Consider the following 17,812-nt stretch of genomic DNA (forward strand, 5'->3'; position numbering starts at 1 on the left):
GATTATATAAAAGAGGTCAATTTAGATTCACTGTATGTAGGTTTATTTTCTGTGGTTTCCTGAATATCTGGGATGGGTCAAGCATTCCTGCGCCTACAATGGACACACCTGTGTGAGACCGCACTTAATGTGACCGCACAGATGAAAAATACATAACACAAGGGAAAGAAACAGCAGGCGGTGTGTGGTGTAGAGGGGGAGAGGTAGGGGAGGAAGGCGGAAGAGAGGAGACCAGAAGAAGGGCTAAACAGCCGAGGACAACCGGTCTGGCACTTCCATAAGCGAAATGCACCATCCTTACAGAACCCCCGAAAAGCACCACCTTAGGACTACAAAATTCTACACAATTGCACTTTTCTGATGTATTGGGTGTGCTCCAACAGTCGAAATGTGATTTTGCCTGAATGACTGACAATCCTTGCTACGTTCCTGGGTGACACCGACATCACCTACAAGTTTAAAAATTCCTTTTCTTACCTGAGACCCACACCCCTCTACTATCAACTGCTTTCAAAACTGTGTCCCCTGCCGGTCTGCACTAGCGTAAAAAGACCATTTCTGAACAGTATTTGTACACGAGTTGAAGTCACCAGAGCGGAATAACAAAGGTCTATGATTTAAAATAAGCACAGGCTTGGAAAGTAGAGTGTATTTAGTCCTTGATTCTACTGAATGACTTCCTGAAGTCTTCACCGCACCGATGAGGCAATTACCAGACTTCAAGGCACAAACTGCACAGGTTTGGCCCATCTTAAACGTTGGCTTGGTGGTTGGGATAAGGCTGCTTCACCCTTGTCACATCTTCAACAGACCAGAACAACTCAGCTGCAGAGTTCTTTCGCTGTAAGCCCCCCTCTTTCAGTGCCAGTACAAACATTTTTGGACACCCAAACAAAATAGTAGCTTGCCATTTGGGCACTCCCCTCTCGTTTAGCCATCACTCATTTTTTGCAATCTGGTGCCCTTGTGTCTTCTCACCACAAATCGGCTGCCTACAAAGTCCTGTTGGAGCTCCAGCCATGGGTCTCATCATCACATATATAACATCTTATCCTAACACGAGGCACTACCAAAGAAACAAGCATTTGCAATGCAATAGGACTGTCATTTATGCGAGACCTATTGCATTGCATCACGGACAACGAGGGGGGGGGGAGGCGGCGAGATGACAAGGACAAAGTAGTGCTCATAGTCGAAATAACACGTACCCTACTGTGTAACACGGGAAGTAAAGGGGCCAGTAGCCATCGGAGGGTACAAATGACGACATGGGCATAATAAGGAGGGACTAACAAGCCTCATAATCAATCAGACGGTAGCATTTATGAAAGACAATGACACCAGCCAATTAAAAACATGGGCGGAGAGTGGGTGTAGCTGCCACTCCATACTCCATTACTGCATGCCTCGCAAAGCGCGCAGCACATGGGCGCTGCCGCTATAGGCTCGACCTAAAAAGGGTAGGGACTGTTTAAAAAAAACACAAAAAATGTTTGTAATCAGTAATTGACTCGGTGCGCTGTGCTACTGTGATTCACTACTGGAAGGGTCACTACCATTTCAGACCCTCCTCTCGTACCAAATAGCAATGAGTGGAGGACATTCTGTCCTTTATAGGATGCCACATACATTTATAGTGGCAATGCCTGTGATTTAGCAAATCTTTTTCATACCACTTCATGTCCTTGTTGTCTGATTCCACAAGGCATTTCGCAAAGAGTGTTTATATAACATTTCTGAAAAGGGCAGGTGCCACTTTAACTCCAAAATGCTGTCGCTCTCTTTTGAAAATTCCTTTCATCAGACATTTATCTGACAGATCATAACTACAAGCTAATAAATAAACCACTGATTGATTTATTTAGTTGGTTGTGACTCTAAATGCACTGCGGGATTTCAGAATACAACAGGCTTTCACATGTTACCTTACAAGTGCCCCTTAAACATGTGTACAGTGCTACAATTCCTAATTTCATACAACAGCAATCAATAAAACTGCAAACGTAAAATACAATATATAATCGTCTAAATCAACATATAAACCTTTCTTCCTGAAGGCATTGTAAGACATTAATTGTACTCTTTCCTGTTTTTAATTGCACTCTGCATAATTTTTATTAGAGCGATGCAGGCTGCCTCAGATGTAAGCTGTTGTAATTAAAGCAATGACAGGCAGTCTGCACTGATTTGTGATAAAAGAACTCAGTAGTGGTAATCAATAATGTTTTCTTGGGCAGTATAAAATGTACAGAAGAGCATAGCGTGCTTTGTGCGGATTGCTCATCGCACAGGCAACTGGGGATTTCCACGGATCTGAAAGGCTTAGGGAATGAGCTAGGCAATTCACAGTATTTAGTCTAATGCAGGTCAGATAAAGTTTTTGTTTGGGGTTACCTGCAAGTAGAAGATAGGGTTCCATTGATTAAAAGAGATCTGCTAAAAACATCTACTTAACCATTTCCTTTGAGGCAGCAGAGATTGACTCTGGTCTTTTGAATAATACAGGGATGCCCAATAAAAAAAAAAAGTTTGTTAGATTTAAAGACTTCGCTGGATACGTGCCACATTATCCAGGGACAGGCACTCCTTGATAATTAGGCTTGTAAAGCTTGCCACTGGTTTTGCCCATATTAAGACCCACAGGAGTAAAGGACGAATTTTAATTACGTCCTCCAGGTAGGGCGTCAGTTTGTCAGATATGTGTGTAACAATCCAGCAGGACTGTGAGAAGTCTTCGTAAAAAGTTGTTCTCTGCCTTCTGTATACTGTTTGTGTCTGTATATCCCCACAACCAGCTCCATATGATGCCACCTATAGATATTTCAACTTGTATATGATGGTCATCTCTTTGAGTTTCTTCCGTAATTTAGCGATCTTCACAAATGCTGTTTATATGCATTGCATGCACAAATGCTATTTATCATATTAAAATGTGCCCCACTGGTTTTGCCAATGGTGGGAGAAAACTGTTGCTTTCTGCATAGATAGAATGCATATAAAAAGAAATAACTGGATGTAAAAAATAGGCAGTGGACACTGCTATGGAACGGGGGTGGTGGGGCAAGGGGGATACAAAAATTCACTTACCTGTATTGGGACGGAAGCACACAGGCTCCCAGAATCCCCTAGCCAATCACAATGCTGCTGTCACCAGCATGACAGCAGCATTGTGATTGGTCTGAGTGCCGTGGTTTGGCACTTAAACAGGGACTTGTAGCATTTGCATGTTCTCCACCCAGGCTGTGCAATACAGCCGAGTGGAGAACATGTTAGGTGCGCATGACTGTTGGGCCGGCCCAAGACAGCTGGCCAAACCGTCATACACACTTACATGGTGCACGACCAGCTCCTCCCCATGCCCTGGATAGATTAGCTCTGCACCTAAAATGACACAATCTGAGCCAATGCAGAAAAATAAAATGATAATAACATGCTATTATCATTTTCTTTTTCGCACTGCTCAGAAGCAGTAGGGCGACGCTCCTCTTCTTTAGCGAAGGAACCACTGCTGAAAATTCGTCAATGATTACGTGTGATTTTCATATGTAAAACACTTGTGTGTATTCCAGTGGAAGCAACTCCTGCAATGTGAAATGATACACTAAACAACCAATAGCATGAGGTGCGACAGTAATATTCTCTTGGGTGGAACCAAAACCACTTACCTGTATTTTAAAGAATTGGTGACAGTATTTGTGTCAGACACCTGCGCTGTAAAGCCAGACCTAAAAATTACCTCCGAGTTCTTGACCTTCCAGTGGAACTCGAATTTCTTCATTGTCTGTTACCTCGGTATAGTCAGGGAACCACTCAGTAGTCTTTGCAACCTTCTAACATATAGTACAGGTTATCTTTTCATTCACAATCGTCAAGAAAATGTGCTTTGCCAAGCTCTTGCACTCCTCCTCCATATGTTTGATTAAATAACATTGTTTATAAAAAGTATTCCAGTTGAATTCCAGAAATGTAATTCTCATGTTCCAACCCCGTTTTCAGTTAAACAAATGTTCTTTTTTTTGTATTTAATATATTTATATTCAGTGGAGAATCATCCTGCAGCTTACATCGCTTAGCACCGTTGAGACAGTAAACGCATCTGTGCTATTATATTGAAAGCATTGTATTGTAAAATATTATGTTTAATGCTATTCCTTTATTTGTGAAGGCTGATGACACCTACGTCCAACTGAAGAAAGATTTGGAGTACCTCGATCTAAAGGTAGGACATCTATTTATTGATCTCAAACCTTTTTATTATTTCTGGGCTTATTTGTGCCGAAACGTGTTGAACATGATTTTGAATAGGAAGAAAAAAACTGGTATTCACTGTTAAAATATAAACATAGACATTTATTTTATATTAACTTTGCAGTGTTTCCGATTACTAGCTTCTATCCAATGCCAGACAAGAGATACATATTTCTCATGAGTTTGCTTGTCAATGTTTTAGCTCTGTCCTATTATTATGTCTTCTGTAGCAATATTGCAATGTTTAGGGATAAAAGAAACAAAAATATCAGTTAAGGACAGATGTGTAGACCTGAGACATGGATGACCATACTGTATGAAGAAACTCTGAGGAAAACTATAAAATATCGAATATAGTAATGAAAATTGTATTTTAAATTTAAATATTCACTTGAAAGGATGCATTTCCCATGATTAGCCAGACTCCGAATGAATTTGTGATCAATAGCCATGACATTTAAGGCAAAAGAGAGTCATCCATCAAATATGCTTTACAATCACAGCCATGTTCAGGGTTCCTCAGTATGATTCTGGTATTCTTTGAGAGGATTAGAGAGAAGACGAACAGAGTACACCTTTATCCATCATACCCCAGCAAAATCCTATCACTTGACATAAGCACATTGTTCTTGAAATACGAGGAGCACCACACACTATCGCACAACTAATGTCAAGGTATGAAGCCCACAAACCGGAGGAACTGCGACGAAATTTATGGAATCAACAATGACCTTATTTCCTTAAAGAATGACCACAATGTCACGCTGGTATTCCATCATCCTCCACAGGCACAGCATGGTAGACCACACTCTATTTCTTTAGTGGCTGAGAGAGCAAATGGGAATATTTCATGCATCGTCAATGAGCAAATACACGTTATTCTCCAAAACCATTATAAATATAACAGCATTAGGCATTCTAAATCTTTCAAGAAAGGAGTATGTAATAAGATACCTCAAGGATCCTCTCCCTAAAATTTGCATTTGAGTTTATTTGTGTACGTCTAGCACAGATGGTTTTAGAGCTGTGAGACCACAGTGGGTGCCTAGTCCAGAGACAAGCTGACACTGCTTCTGTACGTTTAGATCATGCAGCCCACATTTTTACAAGGCTGCACAACCAGTTGTTCAAGGATACACTGACTTATTGAAGAGCTGTTAATCACCTGGACCGCAGTCCTCATGTATGCTTTTGGCCCAAATGGACACCAAGAGGTCAAGAAACATGTCAACATGACAAGAAGTGTTAATAATTATACCCTCTGTTTTTACGTTCGCCTAAGACAGCACATGTGCTGTCTGTTGCAACACATAGGACCTGATTATGAGTTAGGTGGTCTGTGGACCACCAAACTCACGGTGGTACAGCAGAGGCGGTCCAGCCACCTTCGCACTGGTGGTCTGACTGCCGTTTTACAACTTTGGCAGTTGGACCGCCAATAGACTGCTGCATCCGTCAGGGAACTAGATTTCCTGGTGGTGTCGCTGCGGTCAGGGCTTTGCAATATGCAGGTGGTGCCGCTGCGGCACCGCCATGCATATTACGAGTTTCCTGATCGCCTGCGGTCTCATGGAACTTCTTACTCTATGAAACTGCTGGTAGTCAGGAAACAAAGGGAACCCTGCAGGGCCTCCCCATGCATGTTGGTGCATTCAGGGGGTCACATATTGTGCCCCTATGACACATAGGCATTGACTTCACAGTCCATGCCATGCTGGAACTCCCTGCGGTGGTTTCGGGGCGATGCAGCATTAAGACTCACATTTGAGCCTTTTTACTACACCGCCGTGGGACCTATTGGAACGGTGAAAGGGGTTTTTCACTCGAAGCACTAACAATTGTGGTGCTGGAGTCCCAGAATGTCAATAGTGGGCAGAGCCTCACATTCGAAGGAGGGCAATCCCCAGGGACAACACCACCCCCTGGTGTTATATCTGGAAAAGTGGGGTGAAAACAGCTGCAAGCGAGCATGTCCCCTCAAGGCTTTCACAGCCTTATCATCTGGTACAGACCTCTGTAAGGCATCTTGGAATAGCACTGACTACCGGCCCTCAAGCATGAAGGGCATCCAATCTCAGCAGTGTTAAGGCTTGTAAGCCTGTACAGACCCCAAGCTAGGGCCATCACTCTCCAAGGGCAGCAGAGTCTCGACGTGCGATTTTGACTCCCCTTACTAACAAGAATTTCAAAATCACTCAAGGGGACACCATAGAAAAACGGTGCTAACACAGCACCACCTAGTGGAGGGAGGACTGCTCCTCACTCTGCAATCACCAGAAATGTAATACAGTCGCGTTGGAGCATAAAGCTGTCCTGCGACGCTGTCTACATACTCACACGGAGTATCAGAACTGTCAACAATGCACATAAGGTAAGAGAGAAAAGCAAATGTCATGTATCTGGGATGCGAGCAGCGAAGAAAGAGACATTGGGGACAGAGAGAAGGACTATAATTCAGACTCTGACCTCTGATTTGACACCTGTTGGACTGCATTGTCCATTGTTTGTTTTTGCCATTCCGAGGGAAATGTGGTTCTTGTTTGACAGAAATAAAAAGGGTTGCTGTGAATAAAGTGGAGAAAAAGCATAATCCTCACCTCTAGTCCTGACATAGAATTACAACAGAACAACACAGTGTCAAATCGTGAGATAGGCAAAACTTGACAGTTGGAATGCAATGGAGTTTATGCATCTACAAAGTTAGTTTAGAATGAATCAGAAAAAATGAATTTTCCTGGTTATTTTCTCCTTTTTAAATACATTGTTCCTTATATGTAATAAATGTGGCCATCCTGCTTCATTACTTGTTCAAGTGATTCTTCATACATGCAATTGTGTGATCTTATACATACAATATAGAAATCATTACCATCCACAGACAGTGCTGGGCCTACTGGGGACCAATTAATTCCAGAGAGACCCTGTCTCCCTCTCAGCCTTGGATTCCGAAAGGCACTGAACCTCTCTTTTGCTCACCTTTTACACCAGTCACACAGTGAAACGACAGATTACATTAAAGTCTGTGCAACTGCAATGTGGATAGAAACACTGCACCCCCTCTTAGCCTGTAGACTTGTGCTCATAACCTCTCCATAGAACTATTTTTCATTTATTCTATTGGTGGGTGACTCAGTATATGTTTTTTGTTCAAAGTATTTTATTACATTTTAGAGAATACAGAAAATATTGAATATTTGAACACATTACACATATCAGGGGCCCAACATGGTACAAGGATGACCGAAACAATGACTAATATCGATGATAGATTACTAGAAGAATAGGTGGTAGACTGCTCAAAAGTTGCCATAAGGCGTATATCGGGAAACATAACAGAGAAACTTCATACTGCTATAATAATCTAAGTATATATTATAATAATGTGTGTAGTAGCGAGAAATTGTAACAAACACAAAGTTCCCTTCTCCTTCTACTCTGAGAGCATGAGAGTGAAATCCTCTAATTAGGTTAGTTGGTTTAATTAAACATGGCCATACACTAAAATATAATAAGACAAATTTTACCAGGTTGTTAAATTTACAGATAAATGTATCAAATCATACATCAAATTCAAAGGAATATACTATCAATTATATTTTAATCAAAAAACATGTTTCATACAATTAATATTGACAAAGTTAAAAAACATATTCGAATCGTATTTCTAAAAGGAAAACAATATATGCAATGAATACATGAAGAACAACTGTCGATGCGGCGTTTCGCTGCTAAGGTGGCTCGTCACCTTCTTTAGGTACAATAGTTCAATATGCCAGCCTGTCGACCCTTGAACTTGCTCCTGCTGAATTCCGGCACCTGTTGTGGCCAGCAACCTCACAAACCCCGGAGGACCCGGCTACCTTGTGACTCTGAGCACCTGGGACTCCCATGAGCAGTGGCTCTGCACAAAGCAAGTATCTAACCCCTGGCATCAGCCCAGAACCACGAACCTTGCACACTCTGCACCCGTCAAGCCTGGCCTGTGCCGGAGTGGACAAAGACCCCGAGGACGTCCCCCCGGCGACTGTGACCCCAAATCCGGCACCCAAGGACCCACCTCGACGCTCCTGACAACGCCTGCAGCCTCAGAACCAGGGCCCCCCCAACCACGATCAACAGAGAGTAAGATTTCACGACACCAAAAGGCACCCCTGCACCCGGTGCCCTGCGGCCCCCTGTGCCTGACTCCTAGGTACCTACCTATCCTCCAACTACCCAACTTACCTCTCGAAGTGGTGGTGGCACCTGAAGAATCTTCGTCCCCGAGCTTGCAGCCTTTGTTCGTCCTTGAGCTTTTCCATAGCAATCCATTGAGCGCCCGAAGTCTCAAGAGCACCCTGCCGCCCGAGTGGCCCTGGCAGTGCAACTTCTACTCCTATCTACTTCCCCATTTGCCCTGAGCAAGTGACCAGGAGCCCAGCTCCCACAGCCGCGTGGCCTGCTCGTCAGCAGCCACCAACCAAGAGCCCCCTGCCTTCCATAGGATAACATTGGGCCTAACTCACTCTGCACCCGGCTGCCCCTGTGCCGCTGAGGGTGCAACGACTGTACTTACCTGACCCTGGGAGACCCCTGAGTCTATATCCAGAACCTTAACTCTGCAGGCGAGTACTTACCCAAAAGCCGATAACTCACTTTTCTTCTATAGGGTAACATTGCCTGGTTCCTCTTGAAATTTCTTCTAAGTGTGGAGTTTCTAAACTTTAAAATATTCACCTAAAATCAACCGAGCAACAAAAACAGAAATACTCACCTGCTATTAGGAGAGATCCCAGTGCTGGATCTTGGTGCCCAGCACTGACCCTGAAAAGTACTCACGACCATACTTACCACTAACTCAATTTTCTCCCATAGGAAACCATTGATAGTTTTTCTGTGAAATTTCTTCTGTCGATTTTTGCAAACTACAAATATTCTTTAAAAGTCGTACCAACTGTAAAAACTTAATTACTTATCTGTTTTAGATAGATGCCCCAGTACTGAGCCTAGGAGCCCAGCACTGGATTACAAAAGTAACGAGAACATACTTTACCCGTAACTTGAATTTTCTCCCATAGGAAACCATTGACTGTTTTTCTGTGAAATTTCTTCTAAGTGTTGATTTTACTGTGTAACTTAAATGTAGTTTCTCAACTGTTTACAGGTGGTACACTAGTGCTGGATCTAGGATCCAACACTGACCTAGAAAAAGTAATCCTAACCCCACTAACCTGCTAAGTGAATTTCCTTCCATAGGATAACATTGGTAATTTGATTAGAAAAAGTTTCTAAGTTTCAACTTTTAAAATAGCAAAATATTCCTTAAAAATCACAACAGTAACTAAAACGAATTTGCTCACTTGTTTCCGAGAACTGTCCCAGGACTGAATCTCGGATCCAGTCCAGGAGTTAGAAAAGTAATCCTGAAAGTAATCAATTGCATATAACTTAAAATTTCCATTGAGCTCAATGTATTATTGTGTTTGAAATTGTTTTGCCTATTGCAACAAACTGTAACTATTATCTGCAAAAGTCAATTGCCTATTGCAAAGTATTTAACTAAAGCCTCTCATTCTGAGAAAGTATATTTTGATACCTATTGTTGGTTCTAAAATAAAACAACCGTATATTTTTTATATAAACCGTTGGCCTAGAGTTCAGTTCTTGAATGTGTGAGACAATTTGCTGACTGAGTGTGTACAGCAAAAGCATTACACTGTCCTCTGATGCTGCCTTACTGCTCGACCAAGCTACCACTTTAGAGAGTAAGGTTATATCCAACTTCTAGCGTCTGCCAAACCTCTGGGGACTGTGGACTCTGTACACACTATACCTATATGGGAACAGTATATACAGAGCCACTTTCTCATAACGTGCGATGGTGCTGTGCTAATAAACAGAATGGAGGGGGGTCACTTTCTTATAACTTTGAAGGTCATCTGATCTGAGTTCATCACGATGTGTAACAGGAAACTGAATACCTGGCAATAATATTACTGTGTGCTATACTGTGCCCCTTTTGGATCAGTGAACCTCCTTGACATTCAATTAATATCCTTATTGTACCTACATGTTGTCATCGTAATAAACAAATAAACTGAGAGAACAGACTTAAATAAATCACTCCTGTCATGGCATAGTTTAATTAATACTTTACACAGTGTCTAATTCCCCAATATTCTGTTTCTTTATTTTAATATAACCTGTGCACATATTGGTAATCTCAGATCAATAACTTTTAACAGTAGCTACTTGTGTATCATTACACTGAGTGACCATTTACGGTTGTTGGGACCATAAGTTGCCCCTTCCCCTGCTTTGCCTCTATTAGCTTTCTCCTTATTGGGTTACTGTGGAACTACAGAAGCATTTCATTTACTCTTTCATGTATTCTCTGGTTGTATCACACATACTTTCAGGTGTGATCTATGTATGCATACTATGTACAAATTAACATGTAGTAACTCATTGACACATCTGATGTAATTGTTAGTACATAGGGTCACCATTTTGATGCTTAGAGAATAAATAGTTTACACCTTTCTAGTGTTGACATCAAATATGCAAATAATCTACTATCCAGTGTAAAGAACATTATGATCTCATGAAAATATTTCTCTTAGCTGCTTCACATGCAAGAGGTTACACCTAACTTCTCATTGTCTGTCACTAGGTACAGAGGCCCAGAGATGGACTTTCAGAATCCGTTCTGGGAGGTGGGATCTGAATCCTGGCACAAAACCTACTCCTTAACAGGAAAAGTAGGTTATTTATGCCAGCGAAGCTGGTCTCAACCTACTTCTGTCTGCTGAAAGCCTAGAGGTTCATGTGTTCAAATATTTGATGCTTAAAAGCAAATTAATCAGGAACGTAAATTCTTTTAAGAATCTATGCAATCACAGAAAAAAATAATTATCATCCATCAGTCATACTCCAGTGTTGTCGGGCGTATACTCACCTAAAGTGGAATCATGCTAAGCCTAATTATTAATCAGATATAAGGTGCCTTACACAAGCATTTTCACAAATATTTTCCAAAAGGTATGTGAAAATACAAAGGATTGTCTGCCAGTGATGCTTTTCTACTTCCTTTAGAAAGCTTGCTTGGATTTGTGGTAGTGAAATGATTTTTTATTGTCATAGTCTTCCTCATCTTTTTTTTCATATTTGCAGGTATTTTGTATTCATTCTACAAGTTGATGGAGATGCCTAATTTAATTCGGAGAGTGCCTTCCAAACAAGTAATATTTTGAGATAAATCACTCTGAGAATTTGTTGCTATACATTCTGGTCGTTTTTGAGACCTAGATTGGCACAAATGGAATATGCCAGAACCTTGTGATTTGAGTCTTCACGAGAAAGTGACCTCACTGTGAAAAGAGTAGATGGTTCAATATAGTTAGAATTCAGTCCTTTGCACTCAAGTTATTTTTATGGTCCTCGCATACTAGTCTTGGTGCTTGGAGTTGAAGTATTGTAGCCTTGCACTTGACTAGAGATATCAAAACTTGAATGTAATAAGGAAATTAGAGACACCTTTTTATATACTGGGATTGCAGGCTCCCATGTTTTTTAAGAAGATAGTTAGCTTGGAATAAACATGTTTACCAAACACAGTTGTCAGTGTTTTCTGACATAGTAAATAGGTCTACCTGATAAGCTGTATAGTAGTTAAGGTACTTTTTTCACCTTATGCAAAAATGTGAAATCACTGCTCTCTGCCGCATGCCCTTTAATATGATTATACGATGTGAGGGCTAGTAATAACATGTTTGAACTCTTGTTTGAAACAGATTAAATATAATGAACCTCTCATCAGCCTGGTTCAATACTTGCTAATGAGCTCGACGCCAAGGTTACGGACCAGCCTGAACGTAAGACCGCTTGTATCAAAGTGTGACCATTCCATCGCTTTGTACATGCGCAGCAGTGACTGGTGGAAATGCTACAAATGCATACAACACGTCTTGTTTTATGAAATTAGCTAATGTTTCTTGTGACTTCTTGTGTATGCTTTTCAGCTTGTTTTAAGGTTGTGCTTAGAGGGTTGGCTGTCTCAACTGCAGTTTGCACCATCAAACCATATGTTTGCTCGTATGTTATAATGATGTTGCTTCTAAGTAGTTGTTCCGTATGTTTTTTGAAAACGTATAAGCATGCTGACTCTTGAAGCATGTTGCTATTATTTTTAATGTTTTATAAAAGTAACAATTTCTATTTTGATAATATTTTAAAAAGTATTGTTTCTGCGAGGTAAAAGAGCAGGTATTCTTGAAAACTGGCTTTGTGGGACCTAAGCTGTAGGCATTTTCACTTAAATAGAACCATCTTTTTTTTAATCCATTTGTCACTGAAGGAGGACGCATATTGATTGACACCTATCCTGAAATTCAGTGTTTAAGCGAACCTCCGCTAAACTCCACTTTAATCCAATTGGTACCTTTCAGTAGCTCACAATGAAGTCTTCCGTACGGTATGGCATAACAAAAACCTACCAGTGTGTTTTGGATTTATACATTTACTCTGTGGTATATCAGAAATTAGAGTTTAGATCTTGAGTTTCTGTTTTTCTCAAAGAGGGATTTTCAGTCTGGCTTGACAGCACTTTTGTCAGCAGAACACATTGTTACCTATTCTATTAATATAACATAATGCATGTTGGACTATTTTACAACTGAAAAGTACACTCAGTCGTTGTGTAGTTTGTCTCATTCTATTCTTTATCTCCTATGTGCTCTCTTTACAGAAATCACTCCTTTTTTACTACTTTACCCCTCTCTCAATCATTGTCAATGCCAGTAGGAGGCAAGCTTTAATGTGATAAACAGGACTGTACATGTAACACACGTAAAAAGCGTTTATGAATGGCTGTGTTTACATACGTTAGCACATTAACCAGACCTAATGCCCTTGCCAATGCTTGTTTAACGTTCCTTGGAAATCTATGAATATGGTCTTTCTTTCTTGGTATATTGTAACTTTTCTTTAGAATTTCTGCACTACATTTGTCTTTTCAGTGCATATACAATTATAAAGTTCCAGTATATGTCCTGCCAATGTGCAAACATAATCTGATTATTGTAGCCTTAACTACGTATTCATATGTTTTTAGTGTTCTATAAAGGACCATGTTGGACCTGGTACTTTCTGCAGGCTAATCCCAGTTGTTTGTCTTCCTCTGCTTTGCTGAACCTTTTTTTGTTGGCTTTTAGGACTCTGTGCATTCTTCCCTGCTTAACATTGGTAAAGTGGTAGTGCTTTCTCCCTAAAACATGGCAAAATTGCCGTACACCTGATTGATACATTTTATTTACCTTTAAGTCCCTAGTATATGGTACTACATCTACCCAAGGCCTGTAAATTAAATGCCACTAGTGAACATAAGCTCTCACTGTTCAACCCACTGGAGTAGTCTATTAATACATGTCTCAGGCCCGGGACTTAGTCTGTAGTGCAGTTTTAAACTGCCATTTGACCTGTCAAAAGAAAACTTTTGCCAGGCCGAAACCTTATTTTTTTATACTTATTAGTTACCTCTAAGATAAACCCTAAAGGCTAATGGGGGGAAGGTGAGTGGTATTTAAAAAGTAGGTGTGAACAAGTTTTACATGCCCTGATACTGAAACATTCCTAAAGTCATTTTTCACTGTTGTAAAGTCTACCTCTCCCATATGATAACACTGCTTTACCTTATTTCAATTAATAAGTGTTAACTTCAGATTGGGAGCTGATAGAGAAATTATGTTTGCACTCAAATTAATTGTAATTTTAAATCCTCTTTAATTGTAAAGTTGCATTTTAGATTATAATTTTCAAAATGCCACTATTAGAAAACGGGCATTTTGCTGCCCAATGTTTTTGAGGCCTTTCTGTGAGTTTACAGCTGCCTGGGACTGTTAATGGTCCCCCATCAAGATTGTGTATTGGTGCCTGACAGTAAACAATGGCACCTGAGTGTAGCTGGGATAGGGTCTTACTGGTAGGATAGCTGGGGAAGCTATACCTTGCCCTGATTACATTTCAAAGAACCTTACCCACAGCACGCCCAAGGAAACTAACACCAGGCCTGCCCTTGCCACCTTAGACAGATTGGAGCCAGGACCAGGTGAAGGCGAAGAACTGAACAGAACCAGTTTTGGAAGTAGGTCAGGGAATTCCACCACACAAAGGTTTCACCAGGTATAAAAGTGGGACCTTCAGAACACCTCTGGATCTGTGGAAGGACAGACTACCATGCTGCTTGAGGGACTGACTAGCTGTCTGAGGAAGGAACACTAGACCCGCCTGCCTTGATACCAGGCTGCTCAGAGTTACTCCAAGGGTCAGTGGACTGACGTCCTGTGTATGCTACAGGAATACAACAATCTTCCAGGGGCCTTCCGACAATAGCACAGCTGACCAGCTGCAATTGGACCTCCCTGTGCCCTGTTGTTGGCCTCTTCTGGAGTGAGTCTTGATCCTCAAGAGGAGCCCCAAGGTCCTGGACCCTTAGCTGGCATCAGTGAGAGCTCCTCCTAAGTTGGAAATGTGATAATTATGAAGTTTGTGCTGCTTGCGACGGTGAACGGGCCCATTCGTGCTGAAACTCCGCCGATTGCGATGAACACCAGTGCAAAGCTCCGGTGAGAACTGCTCTTTGCACCAACAGTGACTGTGTCTGATGACTGGCAATGGGAGACCTGCATTTCGCACTACAGTGACGACAGCCCACAATGACCACAAATGCGAGGATGAAGGGATGACCAGATTTTCACACTGAAGTAATGACTGTCTGCAATGGTACAGCAACAACCGCCTGCGACACTCGAACTAATGTTTACTCTAAAAGCCTCCTCTTCACAGCCCTCTCCAATATGAACTGAACTCTTGAGAAGGTTACTCTTCAACGGGACTAATGTAGTCCCTGTATTTGACACGTGCTCCATCGTGGTTGGCTTGAAGTTGTGATTTTCTCATAGTCTAGCGCGGCCAGATGCCCAAGAACCCAATTTGTCACAGACTAGTTACCCAGAGAGGAAGGGGTTTTGTCGAGCATGCATGAACCCCATTGATTTTCCATCTCCTGAACCATTAACTCTGTGTGTCATTTTAAGACATAATATAAACAAATTAAGTAAATAATTAAAACCTTGATTGATTCCATTACAAAGGTTGAATACATTCTAGTGGTTTATACATTATAAATTTCGATAAATACATATTTCAAACGTAAAGGAAAATTTGTTTGCAAGTCTCTTAAATTCCATAAAACAAAAAACGACATTTTGTATATACTGTGCGAAAAACCTGGTAACATTACGTAGTGATAGTTAAGAGGTATCAATACTCATAAATATTATCATACCATGAGTATAACACCCTGGAAATAACATTTGTCATGCAGTAAAAACTGAACGGTGTCCGATTTTTTATTTAATATCAACCATAAAGATACATGTTGATAGTGACTGTGGGAGGAACTATGAAGATGGTGCTTGGTTTAAGGATCTTTTTTAAGTGTGTTCCTTGTTCATCGAATCATAAATGATGCTTTGAGCAGCACCAGGACCATTCTTTCTAGTGAAGTGATATACATTTTGCCAAAGTACGAAAATCCATTAATTGCAGAGAGGCTATCCACTTAATTGCTTGGCCAAAAAGAACTATGACTAGCTTTAAAATCCTGTGCGTAACTAAATGTGCAAAAAGTACCACATCTATCCCCAGCACAAGCTTTCTAGCTGTTGAACCTCTCCTGCTAGCACCTATGTGTTGGAACTATTGAGAGGGAGAAAAGACGTTTCTCTTTTCAGGCAACCATGTAGGGAATGCAGTTGACTTGAACTAGTTTCATCATTGCCCCGGATACAATTTTCCATCGAGTTCATTTGGGTTATTGTCTACTGTTTCCAGTATACTGAGCTAGTTGTATGCTACGGGTTGTGATTTAGTCCATTGTTTTGCATAAAAAATAATTGAACATAGCATAATCTAACAGAATTTAAGCTGGCCAATGAATCTGGCCTTAGCAAGCTGGTGCAATGGTTAATTTTTGCCGTTTAATTTTTATTGCAAATATATGCTGAACAAATAAAAAGGAAAACATAAAATATGCCCACTTACAAAGTGGCTCCATTCAGTTTGAATGACTGCACAAACCCTGTGCACTTTTTTATATCCACCTAAAAGTAATTCCTTTCTGGCTTATTTTTAACTTTGTTGTTAAAAAGTATTTAAGTGACATTGTAACATTTTAGCTGCATGCAATTTGAATGCTTGTTTAAGTGGTGATATCGTCTTGCCTCCTTCACATATAATAGTAAATATATCAATAAAAGCTTATTTATATTTTAACATCACTAGCATCACAGTGATATTGAGGAATATTTCTTAATTTTACATTTTTTACTTCAGACAAATGGCGACCACATTTAGGCGGCTGCATGTTTTTAAATTATTTTGTGGCATATACTTGCAATAAAAAAGAATTAAAGGAAATAACCATTGTACCAACCTACCTTGGCCCCACCTATTGGTATTTAAAATGCTTGTTTCAATGCTGCCCAACTAGTATTTTCTTCAGGCTCCTGCATCCCCAGGTGCTTGTTTTTTATTTTATATTTAACATATTTTATTGATTTTGCATATCAAAGAGTAAACCAGAAGACATTATGTTATACGCATACATGTCATCACATAAACGTTCACAAGAATGACGGTACAGTCTGATAGCAAAGCAGTGCTCATATACATAACTGACCAGCAGTTAACATCAAACAAGTGTAGATAACTCCATTTCTAGAGTGCTTTGCAGACTGTATTCTATATGATCTAACCTTGTGGGCTACTTCATAGTATGCAAGTAAGTAATATAACAATCCCTGGTGATTTCGTTTCTATTTTCCCAAGGTGCTTGTAATCACATCTTGCCTCCCCACTTACTCACTCTCTTTACCTATCTTCTCGGCTCTGTTTTCTCAAATCACCCTCCACAGAGCTCACCCTCCCCTTCATTCCCTATGTAGCCCAGTTTTCATGGCCCTGCTTCTCTTGCCGAGTTCTTCCCACACCTCTACCTGTTCATCCTTGGCCTAACTTGCACCGGCAATGAAAAGTATAAAGACTCCCTGTGGTGAGCACAGCTCTCTCCGGCACAGTAGGAAGACATGTTTGCACAGTATCGATTGAAGTTATTTTTGAAAATGGTTCCAAGGAAAGGCCTCACAGCCACTTCAGCCAAGTGAGGCATCTATTCCCAAATTCTTTATATTTTTTTGATGTTTTATTTTCTACGTGCTCCCTTGAGTATTCTGTCTTTTTGTGAATTGGATATTTTGAAAAGGAGCCAATTACTTCACCTTAAAACGACTCGGAAATTTTAGCCCATTATTTTTTACTGCTAATCACACAGATTTTACTTGAATTCGTATTTTACATGTAAATTTGCGAGCTGGAAACAAAAGCATATTTTTTGACTATCAATAGATCCAAAAGCCTACTAAAATATGACAAATGTTGGCCTTTCAATTTCACAGCAGCTGGAAGTAGTATTTCTCAAATGGACGACTATTCCAGAAGTTCATCCCATAATATACATTCTCCTGTC

The 17,812-nt window shown here is 40.6% G+C and overlaps 1 protein-coding gene across 5 annotated transcripts in view; it reads left to right on the forward strand.

Annotated features, from left to right (window-relative positions):
* PLEKHA7 (pleckstrin homology domain containing A7) overlaps nucleotides 1-17,812 on the forward strand; it is a 954,991-nt gene that overhangs the window by 812,307 nt on the left and 124,872 nt on the right. For all 5 annotated transcript variants that reach the window (XM_085648087.1, XM_085648089.1, XM_085648088.1 and 2 more), the window contains one exon: nucleotides 4,166-4,219. In XM_085648087.1, coding sequence (XP_085504213.1) covers nucleotides 4,166-4,219 — 54 coding nt within the window. The remainder of the gene's footprint in view (nucleotides 1-4,165; nucleotides 4,220-17,812) is intronic.

This window comes from Triturus cristatus, chromosome 3_2 (genome assembly GCF_964204655.1).
Source record: "Triturus cristatus chromosome 3_2, aTriCri1.1, whole genome shotgun sequence".
Taxonomy (NCBI): domain Eukaryota; kingdom Metazoa; phylum Chordata; class Amphibia; order Caudata; family Salamandridae; genus Triturus; species Triturus cristatus.